This window comes from Polistes dominula, unplaced genomic scaffold, assembly GCF_049000335.1.
Source record: "Polistes dominula isolate Pdom_NZ unplaced genomic scaffold, Pdom_raw_medaka contig_17, whole genome shotgun sequence".
In the NCBI taxonomy this organism is placed as follows: domain Eukaryota; kingdom Metazoa; phylum Arthropoda; class Insecta; order Hymenoptera; family Vespidae; genus Polistes; species Polistes dominula.
The window spans coordinates 2,981,736-3,005,196 of record NW_028301049.1 but is presented as its reverse complement, the minus strand read 5'-3'; the positions used below and the strand labels follow the sequence as shown (position 1 = coordinate 3,005,196).

General features: G+C 34.1%; 1 protein-coding gene across 2 annotated transcripts; it reads right to left on the bottom strand.

Annotated features, from left to right (window-relative positions):
- Positions 1–3,043: 3,043 nt before the first annotated feature.
- On the bottom strand, positions 3,044–9,218 carry LOC149031568 (uncharacterized). Of its 2 annotated transcripts, XM_089175571.1 has the most exons (6): positions 8,960–9,218; positions 6,635–8,627; positions 6,119–6,220; positions 5,828–6,043; positions 5,406–5,729; positions 3,044–5,339 (listed from the first exon to the last, which is right to left on the bottom strand). In XM_089175571.1, exons 1-6 carry the CDS (start codon positions 9,034–9,036, stop codon positions 5,289–5,291), a joined length of 2,763 nt encoding a protein of 920 aa, XP_089031697.1. In that variant the 5' UTR covers positions 9,037–9,218; the 3' UTR covers positions 3,044–5,288. The 2 variants fall into 2 exon arrangements, with proteins under 2 accessions (XP_089031697.1, XP_089031696.1); XM_089175570.1 differs by having other exon boundaries at positions 3,044–5,729.
- Between the last annotated feature and the right edge of the window lie 14,243 nt (positions 9,219–23,461).

Sequence of the window (23,461 nt, the reverse complement as noted above, 5' to 3'; positions counted from 1 at the left end):
GAAGCACGTTTCTTTGCCACCTGTGTTTTTGAACGAAAATAAAAAAAAGGGATAGTTGGTTTTCATTGTTTGTCGGCATTGTTTCTTTCCTTCTTTCTTTCTCTCTCTCTCTCTCTCTCTTTCTCTTTTTATTTTATTTTTATTTTTTATCTCTCAGTCGTTTTTTATTCCCTTTTTCATTTTCGAAAGTACTCCCTTCTGACGAATTATCACCATTCGAACTAACCAAAGTTCATAAGACTCACAAGTTTGTTCAACTTATCAGATTTCAATGTAAATATACATACTTACTAACCAAGGTATAGATGTTACTATAAATACTTGAAAACTATTTTATACAGAATTAAGATTACTGTAAATGAAAAGTATTTATGAGTGTTTTGTAACTTTGGGTTCTCAGTAATTACATTTAAACGAAACTGATGTCGTTAGTAAAATCTTGAAATGAGTAAATAATGGATCATTCAAAATTAAATATTAAGATATTATAAATATTAACATAATTAAAAGTTCGAATTTCTTGTAAATTGCATTAATTATTTCTTCATTGTGTCAAGGTATCGTTGTATCATTTTTACTTGAAAATATTATAACGTTCATTTATTTTAATAAAATATTAACAATACAAATTTGATAATTTGGAAAATGATAATATTATAATATACTTATGGTTAAAACCCAATAAAATATAAATGTGTTGGTTGGTTGCATCGACTCTTAACTTTTCGTCCTATCGTATGTACGGTCATTTTATTAGAAAATTTACAAAGTCGTTATCGATTGGTAGCTCGATTTTAAGTAATTAAGTGGGTTCGGTGTCACAACGTCAACGTTCTTGTACCTACGCTTAATGAGCTCGAGTTTGGTGCCTTTAGTAAAGTCAATAGTTAATTTTGTTCCCTCGTCATTGATTTTCTAAATGTTCTTCCTAGGGAGACGCAATTTTTTACGCAACGATCAACACATTTTACGATAATTAAAAATCCAGACTATAAATTGTCAACTAAATTAAAATCTGAAAAAGAAACAAAGTGTATTTGTTTGCACAGAATACCAAAAAAAAAAAAAACAAATTTTATTAAATTATTAAAAATTTAAACGTTTCCAAACATTGACAATTTATTTTAACAGCAAACTGCAAGAATTTCAATTTAAAATTATTAATGCACAAAAATTGCATGACTTTGCAACAAGATTAAAATATTTTGTGAATTATTATAGTACATTGTACATTGTAAATTCCTGAAATGAACTCCAATCCACATATTACGAAACATCTTCCTACAGGTAAAGTGTACCTTTCGAAAAGGGAAAATATTTGTTAGTTTTTTTTATTCGACTGATTTTTACATGTAGAATCATTCCCTTTCCTTTCTTCCTCACTTGGTTATACCACCTTCTTTACAGATACACTCTGTATATATCTATCTCTTTCTTTTCGATCATGTATTATTCATTTCAGCAAGTTTGCAGTTAAAAATTCTGCCTTTCGATCGCCTATCTTCTCTCACCGCAACTTCTCGTTCAAGATTTCTAAGGAAAGTCACAAAGGAAGGAAGGAAGTACGTAGGTAGGTAGGCAGGTAGGCAGGTAGATAGGTAGATAGGTAGATAGGTAGATAGGTAGATAGGTAGATAGGTAGATAGGTATATAGGTAGATAGTCGAGCCTTTCGCAAAGTAGATTGACTGCAAAGTAGATACGAAGGGAATACGAGAAGAATTGCTTCACGATTCTCTCTCTCTCTCTCTCTCTCATTTTTCGTTCCTTCTATGCATTATATTCATGCATGTATACATACCTCTATCTCACTCTTTTTATCATACTCTTACCTTTTGACTTTAAAGGAATTTTACAGGAGATTGAAGAAAAAAATGTTCCTTCATCGATTCGTCGATTAATTCTCAATTATTAGAATTGAATTGTTAATACTAACTCCGCCTAGTTAATATCTAGATACTTAGATAGTAACTAGCTGGTCCCAAGCCCAGATAAAGGAGGAGGGTTTGAGGGTTAGGCTAGCAACCTACCCTCGGTAAAAAAATAAACGCTGTTAGGAATTACAGGAACGAAATTTTAATAATATTAAAAAGAAAAATAGAACAGAATTGTTAACAAAATTATATAATAGTTTTGTTTGAATTAGAAAATGGTTCTTTGTAAAGTTACATTTATTATTATTTCAATTTTATATGACAAAAAAAAGGAATAAACGATAATAGTGTTTAATTGTTTAAAGGTATCACTAAAATGTAAAATGTTAATGCATATTATATTATAGGTTATCGTTATTTCGATTAAGCAGAAAATTCCTGGCTTGGTGTGGGATGCAATGCGATACGACGATACTCAACGATACTCAACGATACTCAACGATAGGAAAATTAAGCTGGCAAACAGGGGGAAGCAGTTTCTCGTAGGTACGAACGTTTACAACAGAACAGGACTGAATTCCAAAACGTTTCTGCGGTTATATACTATTATCGCCTCAGTACATGTAATTACAATCTGTCGTTTCGTTTATTATCGAGATAGAAATGGGTGGTAGGTACTGTACTAGGGTTTGTTTGAAATTTCTCTCTGCCTATCCCTATAGTTACTATTCTACCCTTTAACTTCTTTAGTATTTCTCTTTGCAAAGTAGACGTCGTCATCGTCGTCATGGTTGTTAGACGTCTTGGAAGTACTTTTCTTCGTTATTATATTCTGATTTTCTATTAATTATTATTCTTATTATTATTATTATTATTATTATTATTATTATCATTATAATAATATCTCTTTCGTAGATCGTACTATCGAAGATTCCAAAAATAAAACTAGGACGAGTAGTTGCTAATCGATTTTTATTTATTTATTTAATATTAAACTTACTAGGTTATAGATAGAGTTAGAGTATTTTTAATAAATTATATCATATTATATTCACACATATTTAATTTTTAATAAGTTGCCGTAACTTTTGACACATATTCCTGTCCACTACGATAAAACAAAAACTTTATATTTTTTAGAATCAAATCTTCTAATTACCAATTAAATTTTTAAAGACAGAAGAGAAGAATTCTTTGGTAACAGTTCGATCTTTATATCAGTTTAACTTTTCCTTCATTTGCCAGTCCTAGACAAACAGACAGACAGACAGACAGTCAGTCAGACGAATAGACGAAGAGAATAATGGTACGACCAAATGGAAGTTGAAATTGAGGTAATTAAAATTGGACCATTCTGTTTAAGAAAGAGAGGGTTTGTTGAAGAGGAGAAACGAAAGGTGGGGGAGGTTTGGGGTAGCCCAGAAAGTTGGCTATTGTCGGGTATCGGAAGCGTGTGCCTTGTTAAATTTCTCGCTCGAGTGAAAATCTTCATTCGAAGTGAACCGAAACGATGACCAATGCACCGATATTCTTCTTCGAATCTCCTTTCCCTGTTGCAACCCCATCGAACGTTGCAACACCCAACCCTCAGTCCTGGTTGGTCCACCCTTACGTCTCGTTCCTCTCGTCATTCGAGTTTTTTCGTTTTCCATGCTTGTATTTTTGTTCTGTCGTTGCAGGAGAGTCCTTTGTGTCTATCATCAGCATCTTTCAGGGTCTCCATTTTTTCGTCAACCCTTTTTTTTTGGGTTTCTCTTCTTCTTGTACTTTTCTACTTCAACTTGTATCTTATTTCTACGTGTAATACACACATCAACTTGTTTTCTTTCTCTTTCTTCTGTTTTAGCAAGTGAAATAGAAAAAAGGAGTGGGTTGTAAGAGGGTGAAGAAAGGAGATAAGGAGGGGAAAGGCCTCGTGGGAAATTCCTGGGACAGAAAGAATAAAGAGCTCCGCGAATAACGAATAGCAAAAGAGAGTATGCTTGTAAACCTAGTATTACTATATGTGGGTTTATATAAATGTGTGTTCTCTTTTTTACTTCTTTTTAGCTCAATTAACGCGGAGGGAAAGGATTGAACGTGTGAGAGGGAAAGGAAAAAACCCCCGTCGAGGGGCTGTGTCTTTGCGGTGTCTGCGGTTTAGATTTTTACACGTGTTTGCTCGCGTTGACAGGTACCAACGGCTTCTAGGACACCTTTCTTGTTCTATTTTCATCTCGAATTTCTTTTCTTCTTTTTCTTCTTCTTCTTTTGAATATTTTATATATTGTCTTTTCTTATTTTTTTTTTTTTTTTTTTTTTTTTTTTGAGAAAAAGTAATATATAGTGAGGACAATAATTAGGAACAGGTTTTAATTTACATTGTTTTTTAATTGAATATTAACAAGGATTGATGTACAATTCATTTATTTGCAAAATTTTAGTTTTAATTATTTATATTTAATAATAATTAACCATTTTCACATATTATTTTTTTTTTAAATAAAAATGAAAACTAACAACCCAATTTTCAAAAACGAACTAACGAACGCAAAGAAGTAAAATCCTACGACATCCTCGTTATCGCGAAATTATATGTTAAAGATAAAAAAGTAAAATTCAAAAGTCTCCTATCAAAAGAGAAAGATGAAGAAGAATACTGTGCAGATCTTTTTTTATCTCATTTTGTTCTCTTTATCTGGGTTTGAAACCAATGCGATAGAAAAAACGATACCTCCGAACGTGTTCCTGTCGTAAGCAGATGCCACGAAGCTGAGTTTTACTTGAAATTTACGTTTTTCAATATTTCTTATGGTTTAGAGTCCTACGTCATTATCGATAGATAGGGGTGGAAGGGTGAAGGGGTGCCTAACGATGATCTTACAAGTTATATGTCTTACATGCAACATTTTCTATCAATACTTTCTTTTTGACAAATATTTGTTGACACTAAATGCATCCAATTTACTTAAAAACATTTGTAAATTTACAATTGAAATAAATCGATTAGAATGATTAAGGCTTAATCGTTGTCAGTATTTTATGATAGTTTTTGTCGAATAGGCAAATGAACGGTTTGGTTTAACGTTGTTAGACTTTTAACCGTATATTCCTAATAGTTTGGGGATACTGCGTTGGCTTTAGGGGTTAACCGTACGCCACATACATGAAACAGGCGTTTGGTATCGTGTTATCGAACGGTATTATTGGTTGGCACGCCTGCTGCTAGTGTTTGCACGTTGAAAATCCGAGCTAAATCGTTGGTTACACGACGGTGTATATCTCACTTACCAAAACATTTTCTTTCGTTATATATTCGTTAAATCGATTAACTCGTGTCAAATAAACTTCTAAACGTTAAATAAATTCAACGACAAATTTACATTTCGATTTAATCGATTATTAAACATTGTTTTTTTCCTTCGTATGATTTTTGTTATTTTTTTTTCGTAATTTTAGAACGTTTGAATATTTCCGGCGGGCTTACCTGTGATTAGAAAATAAAATGATAATCAACCGTTAGATTAAAAAGATTTGTCATTAATTGAAATACCTCAGGATGACGGACGAAAAACCATTTGATGAAAGCTTGCACACTTTCCAAATGAATAATCCCATCCCAAACAGCATCCATCGTTTCTAGTTCACGTGGTACACTTTTACACTTCAACCACTTTTCCCTTACCTGATTTTCAGGTGGTATGAATAATAATTCGATTGGCATTGAGGTGCCAAATCCCAGAACACGTTTAGGTTTACTTTCAGCTTTGGCATCTCTTTGTAATTGTTTTCTGGTTGTTGCCAATACGCTTGCTTCATGACATAATCTTGCCAAGGCTACGTCTGTTGGAACTGTTGCCATTTCTTTTACATTAATCTTGTTTTTTTTTTGAACAAATAATTTTTAATTTATTTTAATATTAGAATAATTGTGTTTAGAGTATATTTGTTTAGTATAAATGAGATTTAACTCACTTGAGTTGATTTGCATACGTCAGCTGAAAAACTAATTTCAAACATGTCTTTTAAAACAGTTTCATTGATCCCTTTTTCTAATCCACCTAAACTCCTCAACCATTCGCAAAATTCTTCACATATATCTGTAGTAATCTTGTCAGCTCTCATACGAAGAGTGGCTTCTGGATCGTAGCCCTTCAAGTCGGATTCTGTCAAGGGGCGCCAAACGATAGCCTAAGGGACAATAAAAGCGTACACTTCAAATAAAAGAAATAATCCTTTAGAAAATATCCTTTTTTGTATCTTTACTTTGCGTCTTTCTTTCTTCATAAATAATTCGTAAGGATTCGAACGTGTTCTTTTAGTTTCATCGTCTAAAATCATGCTATCTTTCATGGACGGTGGGTGTACCTAAGAATTACAAAATAATTTATTATAATTGTTACGATTTTTGTATTAATATTTTATCGAGTATAGAAGAAAAGAAGAAAAAAAATGAGAACCAAAACATTAACACGTGTACCTTTCTTTTCCGGTGTGTACGCTAAAATTCACTTCTATGCCAAATGACAATTTTCTCGTTGCGTACTTAGCAAAGTGATAAACGAGCCGTGTTTGATCGAGATTAAATCGCATGATTGGTTTTAAGTATGACGCAGTGCTACGTCACGCGACAATTTATCCTAGCTTTAACATTATTAACAGTGTTTTAACTTCTTAACCGGTATATAATATTTAACAATAATTAAATACTACGATTAAAATTTGATCCTATTTTTTTCTTTTCTTCTATCAAACTAATCGAAATTTCTATTTTCAACTTACGATTAAATCGTCGTGAGTTTCCCGGGTAGAATCGGATTGATCAGATCGTTGTTTGGTCGGACGAAACTTCAGTAATTTAGGAAGGTCGAAGGGTAATCTTGGATAATGTTCAGGCATTCCCAACAAAGGTGCTATCAGATTGTAAGATTCTAAGGGTAGGATGCGTCTTAATCGGTGACCGTTCAACAGTGGTCGCTGTTTTGAGGAAAAAATCAGATCAGAAGGAAACTTATCAGGATTCGTATAACGTCTAGATTCTATCAATAATTTAACCAAACTTTTAGCAATCTCATCCCTACTCTTATCTCTATTATCGTTCAATTCTAAAATTCGATTTAAAGACATATCGCACATTGTGGACAATGCTACTATTGGTGATACTTTACGTATCTCCAAATCTTTTAATTTTTCTTCTATTTCATCTTTTGAAAACAAGGAACAACGTTGTTCTTGTTCTTCCTCGTTTAAACAATGCAACACATTACCTTTTGTAAAATCTTTTAATATTTCTTCGAAATTCGTACAACTAGATGTTCTTCTTAATAAATTTTTATTTTTCGTTTCGTTAATTAAAGCATAATCATCATCGTCATCATTAGTTATCAAATTTTCAGCAACCGATTTGATTTTGGTCAATTTTTTAACAGGTTTCGAATCAGTTTCGGTTAGTTTGTTCTTAGAATCTTTTAGGGTTTCTTCTTGTTTTATTTTTTGAGACACAATTTTAGAATTTTCATCATCCAACTCGACTGTCGTTGATTCTGTTGACTCGTTCATCGCCATACGCGTTTGCATGCTCGTTGATTTTCTTAATTTCAATGCTCTCAATGGTTCCAATGGGTGACACAAAATTGTTGGTACGTGACAAGCTGCTTTGTATTTGCATTTGGTCGAAGAATTGTCTACGTAAGTTATACTCGATTCGTCATCGTCAGAATTTGAAGCAATGTCTTTGGATTTGTCCAATGATATTTCAAATTCGAGTTTTTTATCAACGTTAATCGTCGATTTTAATTCTGAAACTTGCAACGATCCTTTGATTTCATTAATTTTGTTCTCCGTTTCTTGTATTCCTTGCAAACCCAATTTGTTTTCCTCAAGAATATTCTTCTTTTCATGAATTAAATTTAATTTCATTTCTTTTTCGTATGTAGTCAATTCATTTTGATTTTTTTGATCTTTTAATTCAACAAAATTGACACTATCCTCATCACTCTCAAAATCGATTGATAGTTTTCCCTCGAGTATTCGTTTTTTTCTTCTTTTCTCATCTTCATTTTTTCTTAAAGATTCATCTATTTCTTCGAGGGATTTGTATAAACATGAAAGACAACGATCTTGAGTTTTTCTATGTGGAAAATACGACATGTTTGGTAATTTGTTTAAAAAATTTCTCGACGAGCTCGTACGTGGACAATAATCTACAAATTTGTCGTCAACTTTATAACCGAATTCTTTAGAATCCTTTATTGTTTCCAATGGTGACACTTTTGTGGTCCTTTCGTTTAATTTTTTTATATCAAAATGGATTTTTCTGGTTAAACGTTTTAAAGCTTCATGAGCGTATCGAGTAGAATATTTTAAAAAATTATTATCAGAAAATAATGAAGAAGATTTGGTTCCTGGTAAAATGTTTTCTTTACTGGACATCTTTAATTTCCTTTTTGATGTATGAAATTTTTTAAAAGGTTTTTCAGATACCCTACATGAAGTATTATTTACAAAATTATTGTCTTTCGTAAAAGAATTTATCCTAAAATCTGTATCATTCGATATAGATTCTAAAAAAGGTTTGTTATCGTCATAAATAAAATTATTTAAAGTATTCTCGTCATCGTTATTACGAATCCTATTATTTAAAGTTCTAGGATACTGTTGGATCAAAGGATAATAGGTTAAGTTAGGATAGGAATTTCTTACTATTAAATTTTGTTCTTCTTTTCGAAAATATTCTTCCCAATAATCTTCATCCTTTGGAATTTGACGTTCCCATCTATAAAAAAAATAATTTAATTAAAAAAAAAAAAAATTATTATGCGTTTTATTTCAATTCAGGTTGCACACAAATAATTGGGTTACCAATATTTGATCAATTTCAACAACTTTAAATTGTTAAAATAAAAATAATTGATTAATAATTCTATCAACCCCATTTTTTTAGAATTAACTACGTTCAGTTTATCTTCTGTTTAGAGTTTTGCATTTTTTATTCGTGGAAAAAAATTAAAAATAAAATAAAAGAACGAATATAAAATTTGATTAAATTAGGCGTATCCGAGAGAAAATAATTTTATTGGTAATTCCCCCTTTTCGCAATATACATACTTCGAGTATGAAACTGATTTTATTTTCTTGGTAGAGTAACAATACGCCCTAGGTTTCCATCTCGATCGATCGCACATAATAACGAAGATAAAATATCTTCACACCTTGTCTTGTCCTTTTATTTATAATTATACCAACGTAATAAATACGCTACAATGATTTTTCTTCTACCTACAACACCACCACCATCACTACCACCCGAGTATACGTCATTTTAGTAGCAAACCGAAGGTTCATACCAAAAAATAAACTTTCACAAAAGTTTATCGATCAAACAAACCTAATCGTGCGAAATGATTTCGTTTGTTCGTTGTTTTATTATCCCAAAGAGGTCAGTTTTAGTTAATTATCGTACCAACTTTATAGTTAAACCTTACCAAATTTCGTCCTGGTGATTCCTATATTATCAGCAGTCGATATACCATTCGTTGATAATTTAAAAGGTATAAATTATTTTGTTTAAATAAAATGATAAATTTAAAATCAAACAATTGCTTAGTTAGGATATTATTTTTACAATTATTTATATTTTTTGTTATGTTAATGAATGTACCATTGATATGACGATGAATCTTCTTTATTGAATGTGAGTTTCTTGAATGCTAAATAACCTACAATTGGTAGAATTTAGATGTTTAAAAATTTGCTCGATGGATAAGACTAACTGGTTGCAATTGTTACAAGTTTTTCCGAAATGATCGCTAAAAGAGGTTAGGATATTTTGCTATAGTTAAAATTATATAGGTATATTACGTTTATTTCTTTAGAATACAAATACTAATTAATATTAAACAAAATAAATTAATTTGGTAATCATAAATGAAATCAAATTCAATGAAAAACAATAAAAATTGCATCAAATTTTTTTGTTTTTCTTTTATTTTCTTTTATTTTAAGTAAAATTGTTGGAATAATCTTTAAAAAATAAATTATGAATAAATGAATGTATGAATATCATTCAAATTAAATTGAGAGTAATAATTCGAATGAAAAAGGTTTTTAATCGAGATTTGAATTGTTTGATTGTCATCAATACTACCATTCATATCTAAAATCCTTTTTAGAAACGTATTTCAGTCAGTTTGATGATAATGGGGGTTGGGAATGGGGTAGTTTGTAGGATAGACCCTACTAAAGGGTGTGTAGTCAACCGTCATTCTTCCGGTGTCTCTCAGCTGCCGCCACTTCCTGTTGGATACGGACTAACTGCTTCAGAGTTTCTTCGTCATTCCGTCGTTTTGAAAAAAGACAATAAAAGAAAAGAAAAAAAGTTTCTGTCTTCGCAGAAAGACATCTTCTCTCTTTCGGTACTCTCGACGAGAATAGAGGGTGGGGGGTTGGTTATGGGGATGGGGTGGGACAATGAGACGAAAATAATTGCTCGTAGTCGGGTAAGGTTTTTCGCATTTGGAGCTTTTGCACGGTTGCTCCTTCTCAAAAAGGATATACACACTTTACGATTTTCTCTTTTCTTCAACGATTCAACGATTCTCATACTTTTTTTTTTTTAATTCTTTTTCTTTTTTCGCGATTAAAAGATGCCAGTAGTATACTTCCTTTCTTTCGAATTTTATGCATTGTGATTTTATTGGTTTTTTTTCTTTTTTCTTTTTCTTTTGAAAACAGTAATTAGGATTCACTTTGTTATTTATTATTTCCTTTTTTTTGTTTTAATTTTAATTATCGTTTTCTTTTTCATTGATTATTGCAGTGCATACATTTTTCTATAATTTCATTATTTTCTTAATGCTTGTATTTGCTAAATCTATTAACGATCAAAAAGATTTGTAATATTTATCTACAATTTTGCAACTGGGACAAATTTGTTAACCAGATGACTTTTGCAATTGGATTAATTTACCATTGGGATGAATCTGTGTGGTGGCTGGTTCTATGTAAATTACGTATTCTCAACAGACTATTGCGTCATACACATTTGTCTATAAAATTTGTAATAATTTAATTACATTTTTTTATTATAGTCTTACAATGAAGACTTTAATTACCAGGAACATATTTAATGATAATTATAAACCTGACACAACGTCAAATTATTTACACAACTATTACGAATTATTTTACAAACGTAAAATCATTCCCTCTAACCCTTTCGCTCAGTTGCACCACTTATTCGTTTAGATAAATCATGCACTCGTAAATATTTGAGTATATATCATTTATTTAACATTTTTACTTTTTCATATTTATGTCTATATAAACATTTACCGATGCTATGACGTTTATTGTGATAAACGATCGGACTAATAATATCCATGAAAATGAATCTACTCGGGAACGTTCGATTTTCCTTCTCTCACTTCACCTCATTCCACCCTTCCTTTTATTTCTCTCTTCCCTTTAATGGTGTAATATTTCCATTTATATTATACAATATGGTGTAGATAGATGTATATATATTGTGACGTTCCGCCACGATTCGCCACCCAAATTTTTCGCAGTGATTCAAATCCAGTTGCGCGAGACATCTTTCCAGTAGTCCACCAAATAACAATAGAAACAATTATAAGTAGTACAGATAGAAGAATAATTATGACTCGTAACTCTCGAACATTCGTTCTCTTTATCGAAATAAACTAGTGGAAGGACTGTCCCGTGCAAAGCATCCCTTGAAGAATGTTTTCCTAAAAAGTATAAATACCGGTTTATGTATTAAACTCCGACGCCACTCCAAGATTTTCCGTGGCGCCAGTAATATTTATTGCTGAACAGAGACCTTCCTTTTAACAAATATTTAAGGGCAATAAAAAAAAATAAATAAATGTCAAAGGAAAAGAGTCAAATTCGAAACTCAGAATGCAACAGACGAAAAGGTTTTTAATAGCCACCAAATATGCTCCAATTTCTTTACAAAGACCCATTAGCTAACCTATAAATCTTATTGAAAAGCACCACTAATAAAAAGGACCTCCCTGAAGTTTCCCTCCACCTTCACAATGCCATATACATATGAAGCCTGTCATAAAAATCCCACCTACGACGCAGGTAGGCAACCCTTACCTAAATCCTGGAGAATGACCATCTCCCCTTGCAACCGAATATTAACCCCCTCAAGTCATAAAACCTTTTCCCGCGACTGAGTGTCGCCAAGCTAAGAAACGCTGGTAAATGTCACGTAGGCCAACAGAAATCTTACACTCTAGAATTTTCCGGAACCAAAGATAACTCCTAGATATTTTCGCCCGAGACAATGTAACTCGCGAAACTATGTGCCTAATTGGATAAACGACTAAATAAGCGGAATAGCTAGATAAACCTAGATATAAAGAATATAGCTAGATATAAACCTAGAATAAAGATGTCCTAGAATAAATAGACCTCATCGCTAGAATCGTACCAAGTATGTAGCCAATTAAAGGATAATGAAATGTAATCGTTCGAGAACAACGCATTGATGATTGATTAAGGATTAACAAGATGTAACTAAGAATGATTGACTAAAAGATGTATAATGAACATAAAAGGGTATAAATGCGCAAATACTAAGCTACGAGGTTATATATATATGCGTAATATGTAAAAATATGTTAGAGATGTAAATGTATTAGTAGTCCATGAGGACATAAGAATTTTCTCGAACGAGGATGCTTAGGACGCTTGGGCCAGTTAGAGACTAAGAGTGGGGGTACCCGAGCTACCCCTCCCACGAAGGATTTTCGGGGGCTATAAAAGCCAGAGTCCATCGCCCCCAGCACTTACTTCAGTTTTCACTTCAGTCCGACTTACTCGAGTTTTTAGTTTTCACCTAGTCACTTCAGTTTTTCACTTCAGTTTGAGCACTCCAGTTTACTTACTTCAGTTTCAGTTTCAGTCTGACTTACTCGAGTTTTAGTTTTCACCTAGTCACTTCAGTTTTAGTTTTCATTTTCGACTCACTTACTTCAGTTTTTAGTTTTCACTTACTTAAAGTTTTCTACTTACAATTTTGAACTCAGTTATAGTTTGACTTCGTTCGTTACTACTAGCTACCAGCTATTCGATATTTAAATATTAATTGATTGATCAGTCATAATAAATAATTAACTTTCGGGTCTTTGAGTGTCTCGACCCCTTTGGAAAGAAACCAGCCCAAGCCTCCTGTGCAATCTCGAAAGCAACCAGCAACTGTACCGAACACTGTAAGTCACCAATCATATTTTTATCATTAAATTGTTGTTAAATCAGAGCTGCGGACCACTAATCTTCTCCTTGCTTCAAAACCTTCCTCAATCCACCCTCTTATCGTACGCTTTTTGCCAGACTATATCACTGTTTTAAACGAGAAACGAACCAGCCTGGTCCCGGTTAAACTCGGTGAAAGCAGAGTGACCATAAACAGGCATTACTTATACTACTTAACTCACTTCGTCCTCTAGGACGTAACAAAATTGGTGTCAGAAGTGGGATACGAGTTCATCTTTCGTTGCAAATAGTGATAGAAAATGGCAATGGGCACCCGCGGTAAGACTAATTTGTCCGTGGAAGAAATCAGTATAATGATGGAAGAAATGAATAAGAAAGAGAAACGAATTAACGAAGAAAGGAAAGCGATGCAATTAGAAAAGGAACAGGCCGCGGAACTAATTAAACGACAAAACGAAGAATTAGAGAGATTAAGGGCGCGTCTAGAAGCCCCCGAAAAGTCCGCGAACCCTGAACCGTCGAACACTCCTCCTTCTCACGTCCCCGTTTCTCGCCAATTTTCGCAACCCACAACCTTCAGTCACGCGTATTCACTCAAAGAAATAATCGAACAAGTGCCTAAGTTCAACGGAGATGGTTCCCAGACCGACACCTTTATCAAAGCTTGTCAACGGGCCGCGCAGTCATTACAAAATTATCCGGTCGATGAGGTAATAGCCGCGTTGAGGAGTAGGTTGATCGGAGACGCAGACGATCTTTTCGCGAACGCCGAGTTCGATTCTGTAGAAGCGTTCATAAGAAAATTAAAAATAAATTTCAACCCGTGCAAAACCACACTCGAGTATGTCGCCGAATTATCTCGTTGGGAACAAGGGCGTAACGAAAGCTTAATTCACTATAGCCTTAGAACGCACCGAATGGAAGCCGATTTAAGGAATTCCATCCGTAGCAACCCCACGGAAATCGCCATCATCGCGGATGGACAGGTTAGCCAATTAATGATAAGTCGGTTCATAAAGGGTCTACATCCATCAATCCGTACGGGCATGCAAAATACGACTTTCGCTAACTTAGGAGAGGCTACCGACCGAGCAGCCGAAATCGCGGGGAGTGACGACATCGGGTTGTCACTTAACCAAACCTATCAGCCGAGAGGACAACCCTCTTCTTACAGAAATAATTATCGCGAAAACATAGAAGACAGAAACAGACGCATCGACTATTATCGGGACAACAATGATCAGCCGAGACAACCGAGCGCCTTCGAAAACCGGAATCCTGAACGATCTATTAACCCTAGATACAACAATAATTTTAGTCCCCGTCGTTACACCGATCGACAGAGCCCGAGTTACAAACCTAACGCGTATAATTCCCAAAACACTTATCGGCAAAACAATTACCGCCCGAATAATTATCGTCCTACCATGCGTTTTGTCCCCGCACAGAATCCACAAAAGACTGTACCACCCCCGGAAAATTACGCCCCCGCTAGAGATCAAACCGCGCAAAACCAAAAACCGGCGGAAATTCGCGCGTTATCTGCACAAGAAGACTCAGAATCCGCTTATGTAGCTCCCGTCCGCGATCTATCTGATGTACTTATGGAGAAGAGAAATTTTTTAGGGGAGGAACCCCCTTACCCGGCGAATTCCCAGTAAGGGTCTCGACAAAAAGACAAGGGGGTAGAGCAAAATTAGTAGCTACGTGGTTGGAAGGAGTAGGAAAAATCATCTTTGCTGTAGACACCGGAGCAGATTTAAATATAATAAAATGGACGGCACTCCCCCCCGAAACTGAAATTAACGGCACATTCACGCGACGCTTCTCCGGAATAGGAGGTTTAACCACGGAATTTGAATCAATAGGCATGGTAAACTTATGCGTGTACGGCAAATGTCTACCCTTTCACGTAGTACCGGCCAACATAGGTTTACAAGCTGACGGTGTCCTGGGAGACGAATTTTTCGAAGACAAGGTCGCCCTACCTAGATACGATAACCGAACTGTAGAATTCGAAGGTGTCAGCGTCCCCTTTTTCGAATCGACCATCAGACTTCTCCCGCCAAAACAAGCGTCGAATGTAAGAGTATGCGTTCTAAATCCAGAAGTTCGCCGAGGTTTAGTAAGAGGAAGAAATGCAGGCCCCGGTATATATTTCAAAGATACTATAGTAGATGTTGAAGAAGGAAGATGTAGAATCAAGGTTTATAACGATTTTGATAGAACCGTTCCGTTAGGAATTCCTACCGTCCTAGTCCACCCGCTAGAAAATGGAAACTCTTTGGAATTGGGCGAAGTAAGTGATCATGCTGCGTCAGTCGTAGACCATCACAAGGAGCCTTCGTTCGAAGGGAGTTCGTTGACTAGCAAAGGACAAAAGGAAAACCACCAGATAAATAAAGAATTTACGTCCGCGTCACGCGTAGAATCGGCATTTGAAGAATTGTTAGGTATTTCGCCAGACTTATTTGAAATTGACAATATTAAAGAAGGATTGAAATCGAGTAGAAGTAACGAGAATATTATTGAGGAGAATATTATTGAGAATATGAATGAGGATAAGAATGGGAATATTACGATTGAAGAAAATTTAAACGTAGATGAAATGTTGGAAAATGTTGAATTTGATGATGAAGAATTGTTTTCAGAAGAAATTAGTAGTGAAAAGAATAACGTTAGTAGGAATTTCAATGAAGAAAACGCGAAAATTAACAATTTGAATAGTACAAATGAAGAATTCGATCCAGAATTAGAGCCGATTATTAATTACGCGGAATTACAGAGAATAGAATTTGAATTAGAAATTGATAAAGAAAAATTAAGACTTCGGAACGATGATAATTGTTATAAAATAATGTCATGTAGTGCGATAGATACACCCAAGGCCGTCATTTTGACCTCTTTACTAAACTCAGATAACCTAGGAGAAAAAGAAAAATCATGTGTAGAACTAATTGCAAATAAATACTCCGAAAATTTTCACCTACCAAACGATACTCTTGGCGCGACGAACGTAACACAGCATAGAATCTTGACCACAGACGAAATCCCGATACATGTAAGACAATATCGATATCCAGAAGCTTGTAAAGACGAAATTAAGGCACAGATACAGACGATGTTGGACAACAAAATAATTGAGCCCTCAAAATCCCCATATAACAGTCCTCTTTGGATTGTGCCAAAGAAACCGGATTCGCAGGGAAATAAACGCTGGCGTGTAGTAATTGATTATCGCAAACTGAATGAAAAGACCATCGCCGACGCTTACCCTATACCGAATATAACGGACATCCTAGATCAATTAGGTAACGCGAAATATTTTAGCACGCTCGATCTCGCATCAGGATTCCACCAGATAGAAATGCATCCAGCAGATGCCCATAAAACAGCTTTCTCGACTCACTCCGGTCATTACCAATTCAAGAGAATGCCATTCGGTTTAAAGAACGCTCCAGCCACCTTTCAACGAACAATGAATGAAATATTAAACGGTTTAATAGGCGAAATACTATTCGTTTACTTAGACGACATAGTGATTTACTCAAAGGATCTAGACGAACACATGCAGAGAATCGACACATTCATGAAACGCATTAAAGACGCAAATTTAAAATTGCAACCAGACAAATGTATATTTTTGCAAAATGAGGTTCACTACTTAGGTCACGTAATAGGAAAAGACGGAGTCAAACCGAACCCCGACAAATTAAAAGCAGTACAAAATTTCCCTGTACTTAAAAATCAGAAAAACATAAGAGAATTTCTAGGTCTCGTAGGATATTATCGCAGATTCATACCTAATTTTTCGAAAATCGCCAAACCTCTCACCGACTTACTGAAACAAGATAAAGAATTTAAATGGACAGACTACAAGACCTCGCTCGCAAAAATTTGGAAGAAGCAAAAGCCAAAAGCAAAACATACTATGATAAAAAGGTTGTATCACAGAAATTGAAAGTCGGAGATGATGTCTTCCTATTGGCAGTGAAACAGGGTAAATTCGGTAATACTTACAATGGTCCTTTTAAACTAATAAAACTGTTAGAAAACAATAATGCGATCATAGAATTAAAAGAGGGAAAAACCAGAAGAGTACACGTCGATAGACTGAAAGTATACAAAAACTAAAATTTAAATTTATATACTTTACACACCGTGGTATTCGTCATTTCTCTTATCCCGACTAAACTCGATTTTTATAAAAGGAAAAGTAATTTTCAAAATAAACTACTCCGAGATTGGAGAAGCGGCGAACCCCACCCGCTATACACCTCAGACTTTCTCCATAAGCGAATCGTCATCGTATGCGAAAAACCTCCTCTCGATCATAAGCATGTAACAAGTACGATATCATGTATTAGAAAATGTTGCGTCACGTCGCTCTGGTTCTTGCCACCACAAACATCGCAGGAGAATTCATCGGATTTGATCGCAATATCCAGCCCGACGCTTGAACGCCTCGCGCACCCACATTTAACTACACAAATACAAAGGTATTAGTTATACTCGATGCAGGATAATGGCTACGTTGCATAACACGGACGGATTGGACTAACATCTAACCCAGTAAATGTACTCGCACCCGAAATATTGAAACAAAGCAAGGCTCTCATAGAAACATACCGCACCAAGCACTCTCGCCACCAGCGGTATCTATAGGCCTCAGCAAATCGAAAAATTAAAAGACCATCTGATGTATCCTTCTGAACAACAAATTATACAAACAACATTATGAGGACAAGGACCGGCAGACAACAGCTGACCGACGGGTTGTACCTCTCAAATTTATAATCCGAAGATACATTGGGAAAATAGCAGATTCCACCGCAAAGAAAGTGTCGGATGGTTTCATTAATTTCGGCTCTCTCTCCGCCGGATGCATTACAATATTTGTGATTTTCAGAACAATAAAAGCATTGGTCAATTCACTAATAAAAGGATACACCTAGTCCTCCGCCACATATGCATCGGTTACCTGCTGTGAACCACGCGAAGCAAACTAAGTACAGTCAACTGCGCTGCAACCAAACCGAAGAAAACATCGTTGGAAGATACAACACCGTGAAACTACAGAAGGATCAAGAGGTCACAAGCGAATGCGAGAACCAACGAGCGCCGTTGCGCACAGTAGTATGTAATAGAAAATCTTTGATAACACCCACACTAACAAACACATACGTCTAGTGAAAAATAAAGTCATCGCCTTCACGATAACTTTATTTTTTCTAAGAGGGGGAGGTGTGACGTTCCGCCACGATTCGCCACCCAAATTTTTCGCAGTGATTCAAATCCAGTTGCGCGAGACATCTTTCCAGTAGTCCACCAAATAACAATAGAAACAATTATAAGTAGTACAGATAGAAGAATAATTATGACTCGTAACTCTCGAACATTCGTTCTCTTTATCGAAATAAACTAGTGGAAGGACTGTCCCGTGCAAAGCATCCCTTGAAGAATGTTTTCCTAAAAAGTATAAATACCGGTTTATGTATTAAACTCCGACGCCACTCCAAGATTTTCCGTGGCGCCAGTAATATTTATTGCTGAACAGAGACCTTCCTTTTAACAAATATTTAAGGGCAATAAAAAAAAATAAATAAATGTCAAAGGAAAAGAGTCAAATTCGAAACTCAGAATGCAACAGACGAAAAGGTTTTTAATAGCCACCAAATATGCTCCAATTTCTTTACAAAGACCCATTAGCTAACCTATAAATCTTATTGAAAAGCACCACTAATAAAAAGGACCTCCCTGAAGTTTCCCTCCACCTTCACAATGCCATATACATATGAAGCCTGTCATAAAAATCCCACCTACGACGCAGGTAGGCAACCCTTACCTAAATCCTGGAGAATGACCATCTCCCCTTGCAACCGAATATTAACCCCCTCAAGTCATAAAACCTTTTCCCGCGACTGAGTGTCGCCAAGCTAAGAAACGCTGGTAAATGTCACGTAGGCCAACAGAAATCTTACACTCTAGAATTTTCCGGAACCAAAGATAACTCCTAGATATTTTCGCCCGAGACAATGTAACTCGCGAAACTATGTGCCTAATTGGATAAACGACTAAATAAGCGGAATAGCTAGATAAACCTAGATATAAAGAATATAGCTAGATATAAACCTAGAATAAAGATGTCCTAGAATAAATAGACCTCATCGCTAGAATCGTACCAAGTATGTAGCCAATTAAAGGATAATGAAATGTAATCGTTCGAGAACAACGCATTGATGATTGATTAAGGATTAACAAGATGTAACTAAGAATGATTGACTAAAAGATGTATAATGAACATAAAAGGGTATAAATGCGCAAATACTAAGCTACGAGGTTATATATATATGCGTAATATGTAAAAATATGTTAGAGATGTAAATGTATTAGTAGTCCATGAGGACATAAGAATTTTCTCGAACGAGGATGCTTAGGACGCTTGGGCCAGTTAGAGACTAAGAGTGGGGGTACCCGAGCTACCCCTCCCACGAAGGATTTTCGGGGGCTATAAAAGCCAGAGTCCATCGCCCCCAGCACTTACTTCAGTTTTCACTTCAGTCCGACTTACTCGAGTTTTTAGTTTTCACCTAGTCACTTCAGTTTTTCACTTCAGTTTGAGCACTCCAGTTTACTTACTTCAGTTTCAGTTTCAGTCTGACTTACTCGAGTTTTAGTTTTCACCTAGTCACTTCAGTTTTAGTTTTCATTTTCGACTCACTTACTTCAGTTTTTAGTTTTCACTTACTTAAAGTTTTCTACTTACAATTTTGAACTCAGTTATAGTTTGACTTCGTTCGTTACTACTAGCTACCAGCTATTCGATATTTAAATATTAATTGATTGATCAGTCATAATAAATAATTAACTTTCGGGTCTTTGAGTGTCTCGACCCCTTTGGAAAGAAACCAGCCCAAGCCTCCTGTGCAATCTCGAAAGCAACCAGCAACTGTACCGAACACTGTAAGTCACCAATCATATTTTTATCATTAAATTGTTGTTAAATCAGAGCTGCGGACCACTAATCTTCTCCTTGCTTCAAAACCTTCCTCAATCCACCCTCTTATCGTACGCTTTTTGCCAGACTATATCACTGTTTTAAACGAGAAACGAACCAGCCTGGTCCCGGTTAAACTCGGTGAAAGCAGAGTGACCATAAACAGGCATTACTTATACTACTTAACTCACTTCGTCCTCTAGGACGTAACAATATATATATCTAATACTTTTACTTATCGTTGATAAATTCAAATAATTTTCTACGTTAAAAATTAACTTTATTCATGGCAAACAAATATCAATACTTTGTTCTAGAATTTCCTGTAATTTATATTATATATATATATATGTCCTTTTTGATTCATTTATTTGGTAAAATGGTCATCGATTTTCATGATTAACGATCTGACGAATATTATTATATTATAAATATCGTATTCGAACGAGAATACTTTGAAATTACGATCAGGTTATTTAAAATTCATTGCTTGATTTGTCAAAGGATTCTTAATACAAATAAATTTCATTGATTTCATTAATACTGTCTTACTTATAGCAAAGTAAATACGATTTTACATAATAATAATAATAATTATAATAATAATAATTATTATAATTATAATAATAATTATTATTATTAATATAAGACAACTAACAAAATCGTTCTCTAAATTGTGAATAAAAATATGAAGGGTAATACTCCGATGTTTCTATTGGTTATTTTGTTTTGTAAAAGAACGTCATTAGCTAACTACAGTCTTACGAATACTTTACGAAATAATTTTAGTAATTTGTTCATTCAAAAGGTTTGATCATTTATAGAGTGATTTACGTAAAGTACTCAAAAGTATCTAACCGGTTCGTGAATACTCGATTTATACTACTTAAATGTCTGACCACGCACCGGGGATATCTTATACTCGTACTACTTAAAATGAACGTTCCGTAAAAAAAATATAAAAAAAAAAAAAAAAAAATAAAAAGTTATATTCACTCGTATTTATGTCCACGATGAATAATTATTTATTATTTATACTGAAAAAAAAACAAAACAAGGATTAAAAGTAAAAAAAAGAGAAAAACAGTGTGAAGTGTCTGGTTTAAAATAGGGGTAAGGAGTAGGTGTAGGGATGCAAAAAAAAAAACGTAAAAAAACGCGTTAGAACGAACTGAGAAGATAAGGCGCAACAGGTCGAACGTGGCATAAATAAAATTACAAAAGGAACGAGTACGTGAGCGATCGATAGATAGAATGCCGATTCGTAGTTCTGTGCTTCTTTGGATTCGTCGTCAATGCATTTTTCTTCTTATGTTGTATAGTATTACCTTCCATTCCTCATGCTTTTTACTTCATATTTCTCGCATTGCTTATTTCTACAAAGCATCCTTCCAAATTCTTTTCGTAGCTTTAGATTATTTTCCCCCCATGAAATTTCAAATATTTCTTTAACTAATTATATTCTAATTAATACTATATAATATAATGATAAAATATTGAATAATTTATTAAATATTTATATATTTATAATTGAAAATATTTAATATTTATTTTATAATTAATAAATAATATATTTTAATGATAATATAATTTTTTGGAGGGTAAATTCTTTCATGTTTCATTTCTACAAATTTCTTTCTCAATACCAGAAAGCAATTGTCTTGTTTATTTTATTTATTTTATCAAATGTTCTTCAAAAAAATTCATTAACTATAAACAATTCGGTTGAGCATAAATTCATGAGCTCGGTTTTGTAAGAATTCAAAATCCCTTTGCGATAGAAACAATCTGATTCGTCTTCAAATAAAATATTTGATGATGTGTGCATGCACATACTACAGTAAAGTGTAAATATGAAATAAAACAAGAAAAACAAAGACAAAAAAGTACAAGTAAGAGTAAAACAAAATCCAATGGGAGTTAAAAAACGGAAAAGCCGATTAATCGGCTAGTAGTCGATAGCCAGTAGCTATCTATCGAAAAGCCGATTAATCGAATAGTTTATCGATGAAGTGTTGATATTCCTAAATGTGAAATAAAAAAGACAAAAAATTAAATCTCTTTTCTATATATATATATATGTACTTCAATTCAATTTATTCTTTGCTCAAAGTATAAAACGTTACAACTCTTCGAATCATATTTGAAATATAATATCATTTCGTATAATACATTTTTTACAAAATAAATTATTTAATCTGACAGCAGACTCGGTCAATTACAATGAACAATCGAATATCAATCAAATATATATACATATACACCTATATACATGTGTATCTATTCTCATTCTTTTTCTTTTTTTCTCTTGTCATTAGCAATCGATTCTAATGGGATGTGACGTGTGAGTGGAAAAAAAAAGGAAGAAGAAAAACGACGAGAATATCATCGAAAGGGAATATTAAAGTAAAAAACAAAAAGAACAAAAAAAAGTAGAAACAGTTAGAAACATCGGAAAACAAAATATCAAATAGTGATGGAAACATATTGTTATCCATATAATTAATCAACTTTTTTTAAACATGAGACATTAATTTAATTAATTTCAAATTTATTAATATTATTATTTTATTTATACATTTATTTACAATACCAATTAGGTATAAACGTAAAATAGTTAAATGTGTCGTTTGCATCGAAGGGTTAAATCATCGAAAAAAAAAAAATAACTTAGAAATAAATTTCAAAAACGTACAACAATAATAATAAAAATAAATAAAGAAGATGAAGAAAAGAAACGCTAATACATTTTTTTTTCTAAATCCTGCAGGACACGTTGATAACGGTTAGAAAAGTTGTTTGATCGAAAATCGATAACATTTAGCAATCCCAAATAGGATTGCATTTCTTTCGACCATGGTTTGAACGGTGGGGAAAAGAGGAAAACTGATAGGAAGGGAAGAGAAGTGGTAGTACCTATCTAGTACGTTTCATGTTTCCGAAATTCTAATCCATTTCAAGTCGGAGTCTTTGATCTCTGTTACGTTCAATGAAAGCACCCGGTGTGTTGTAGGGGGACAAGCTGGAACGAGTAATTCGTGGCTCGACAAAGTTTGACAGTTTGCTAAAAACTTCTCTCTCTCTCTCTCTCTCTTTCTCTCTCTCACTCACTTGGTTCATAGAAGTGGGAATTTGGTCGACAGCAATGAGAATGCGTTAGAAATCCCTTTCTCCACTCACCCCTTTACTATCTTACTCTTATATAAGTATGAATTTATACGTATGTGTTAGTGCATTAAGTATCTGTCGTGTCATGTCTGCATCCTTAGCACATACTTGATATCTATGAATCTTTTCTCTCTCTCTCTCTCTCTCTCTTCTTTCTGTACGTGTGTGAGTGTGTGTGCGTGTGTGTATTACTGTCT

Coding starts and splice junctions, on each gene's coding strand:
- LOC149031568 (XM_089175570.1), bottom strand. CDS start 9,036: ATGTGCGATCGATCGAGATGGAAACCTAGGGCGTATTGTTACTCTACC. Junction 6,221..6,634: donor AAACTCACGACGATTTAATC/GTAAGTTGAAAA, acceptor TGTAATTCTTAG/GTACACCCACCGTCCATGAA. Junction 5,730..5,827: donor ACGTATGCAAATCAACTCAA/GTGAGTTAAATC, acceptor AAAAAAAACAAG/ATTAATGTAAAAGAAATGGC.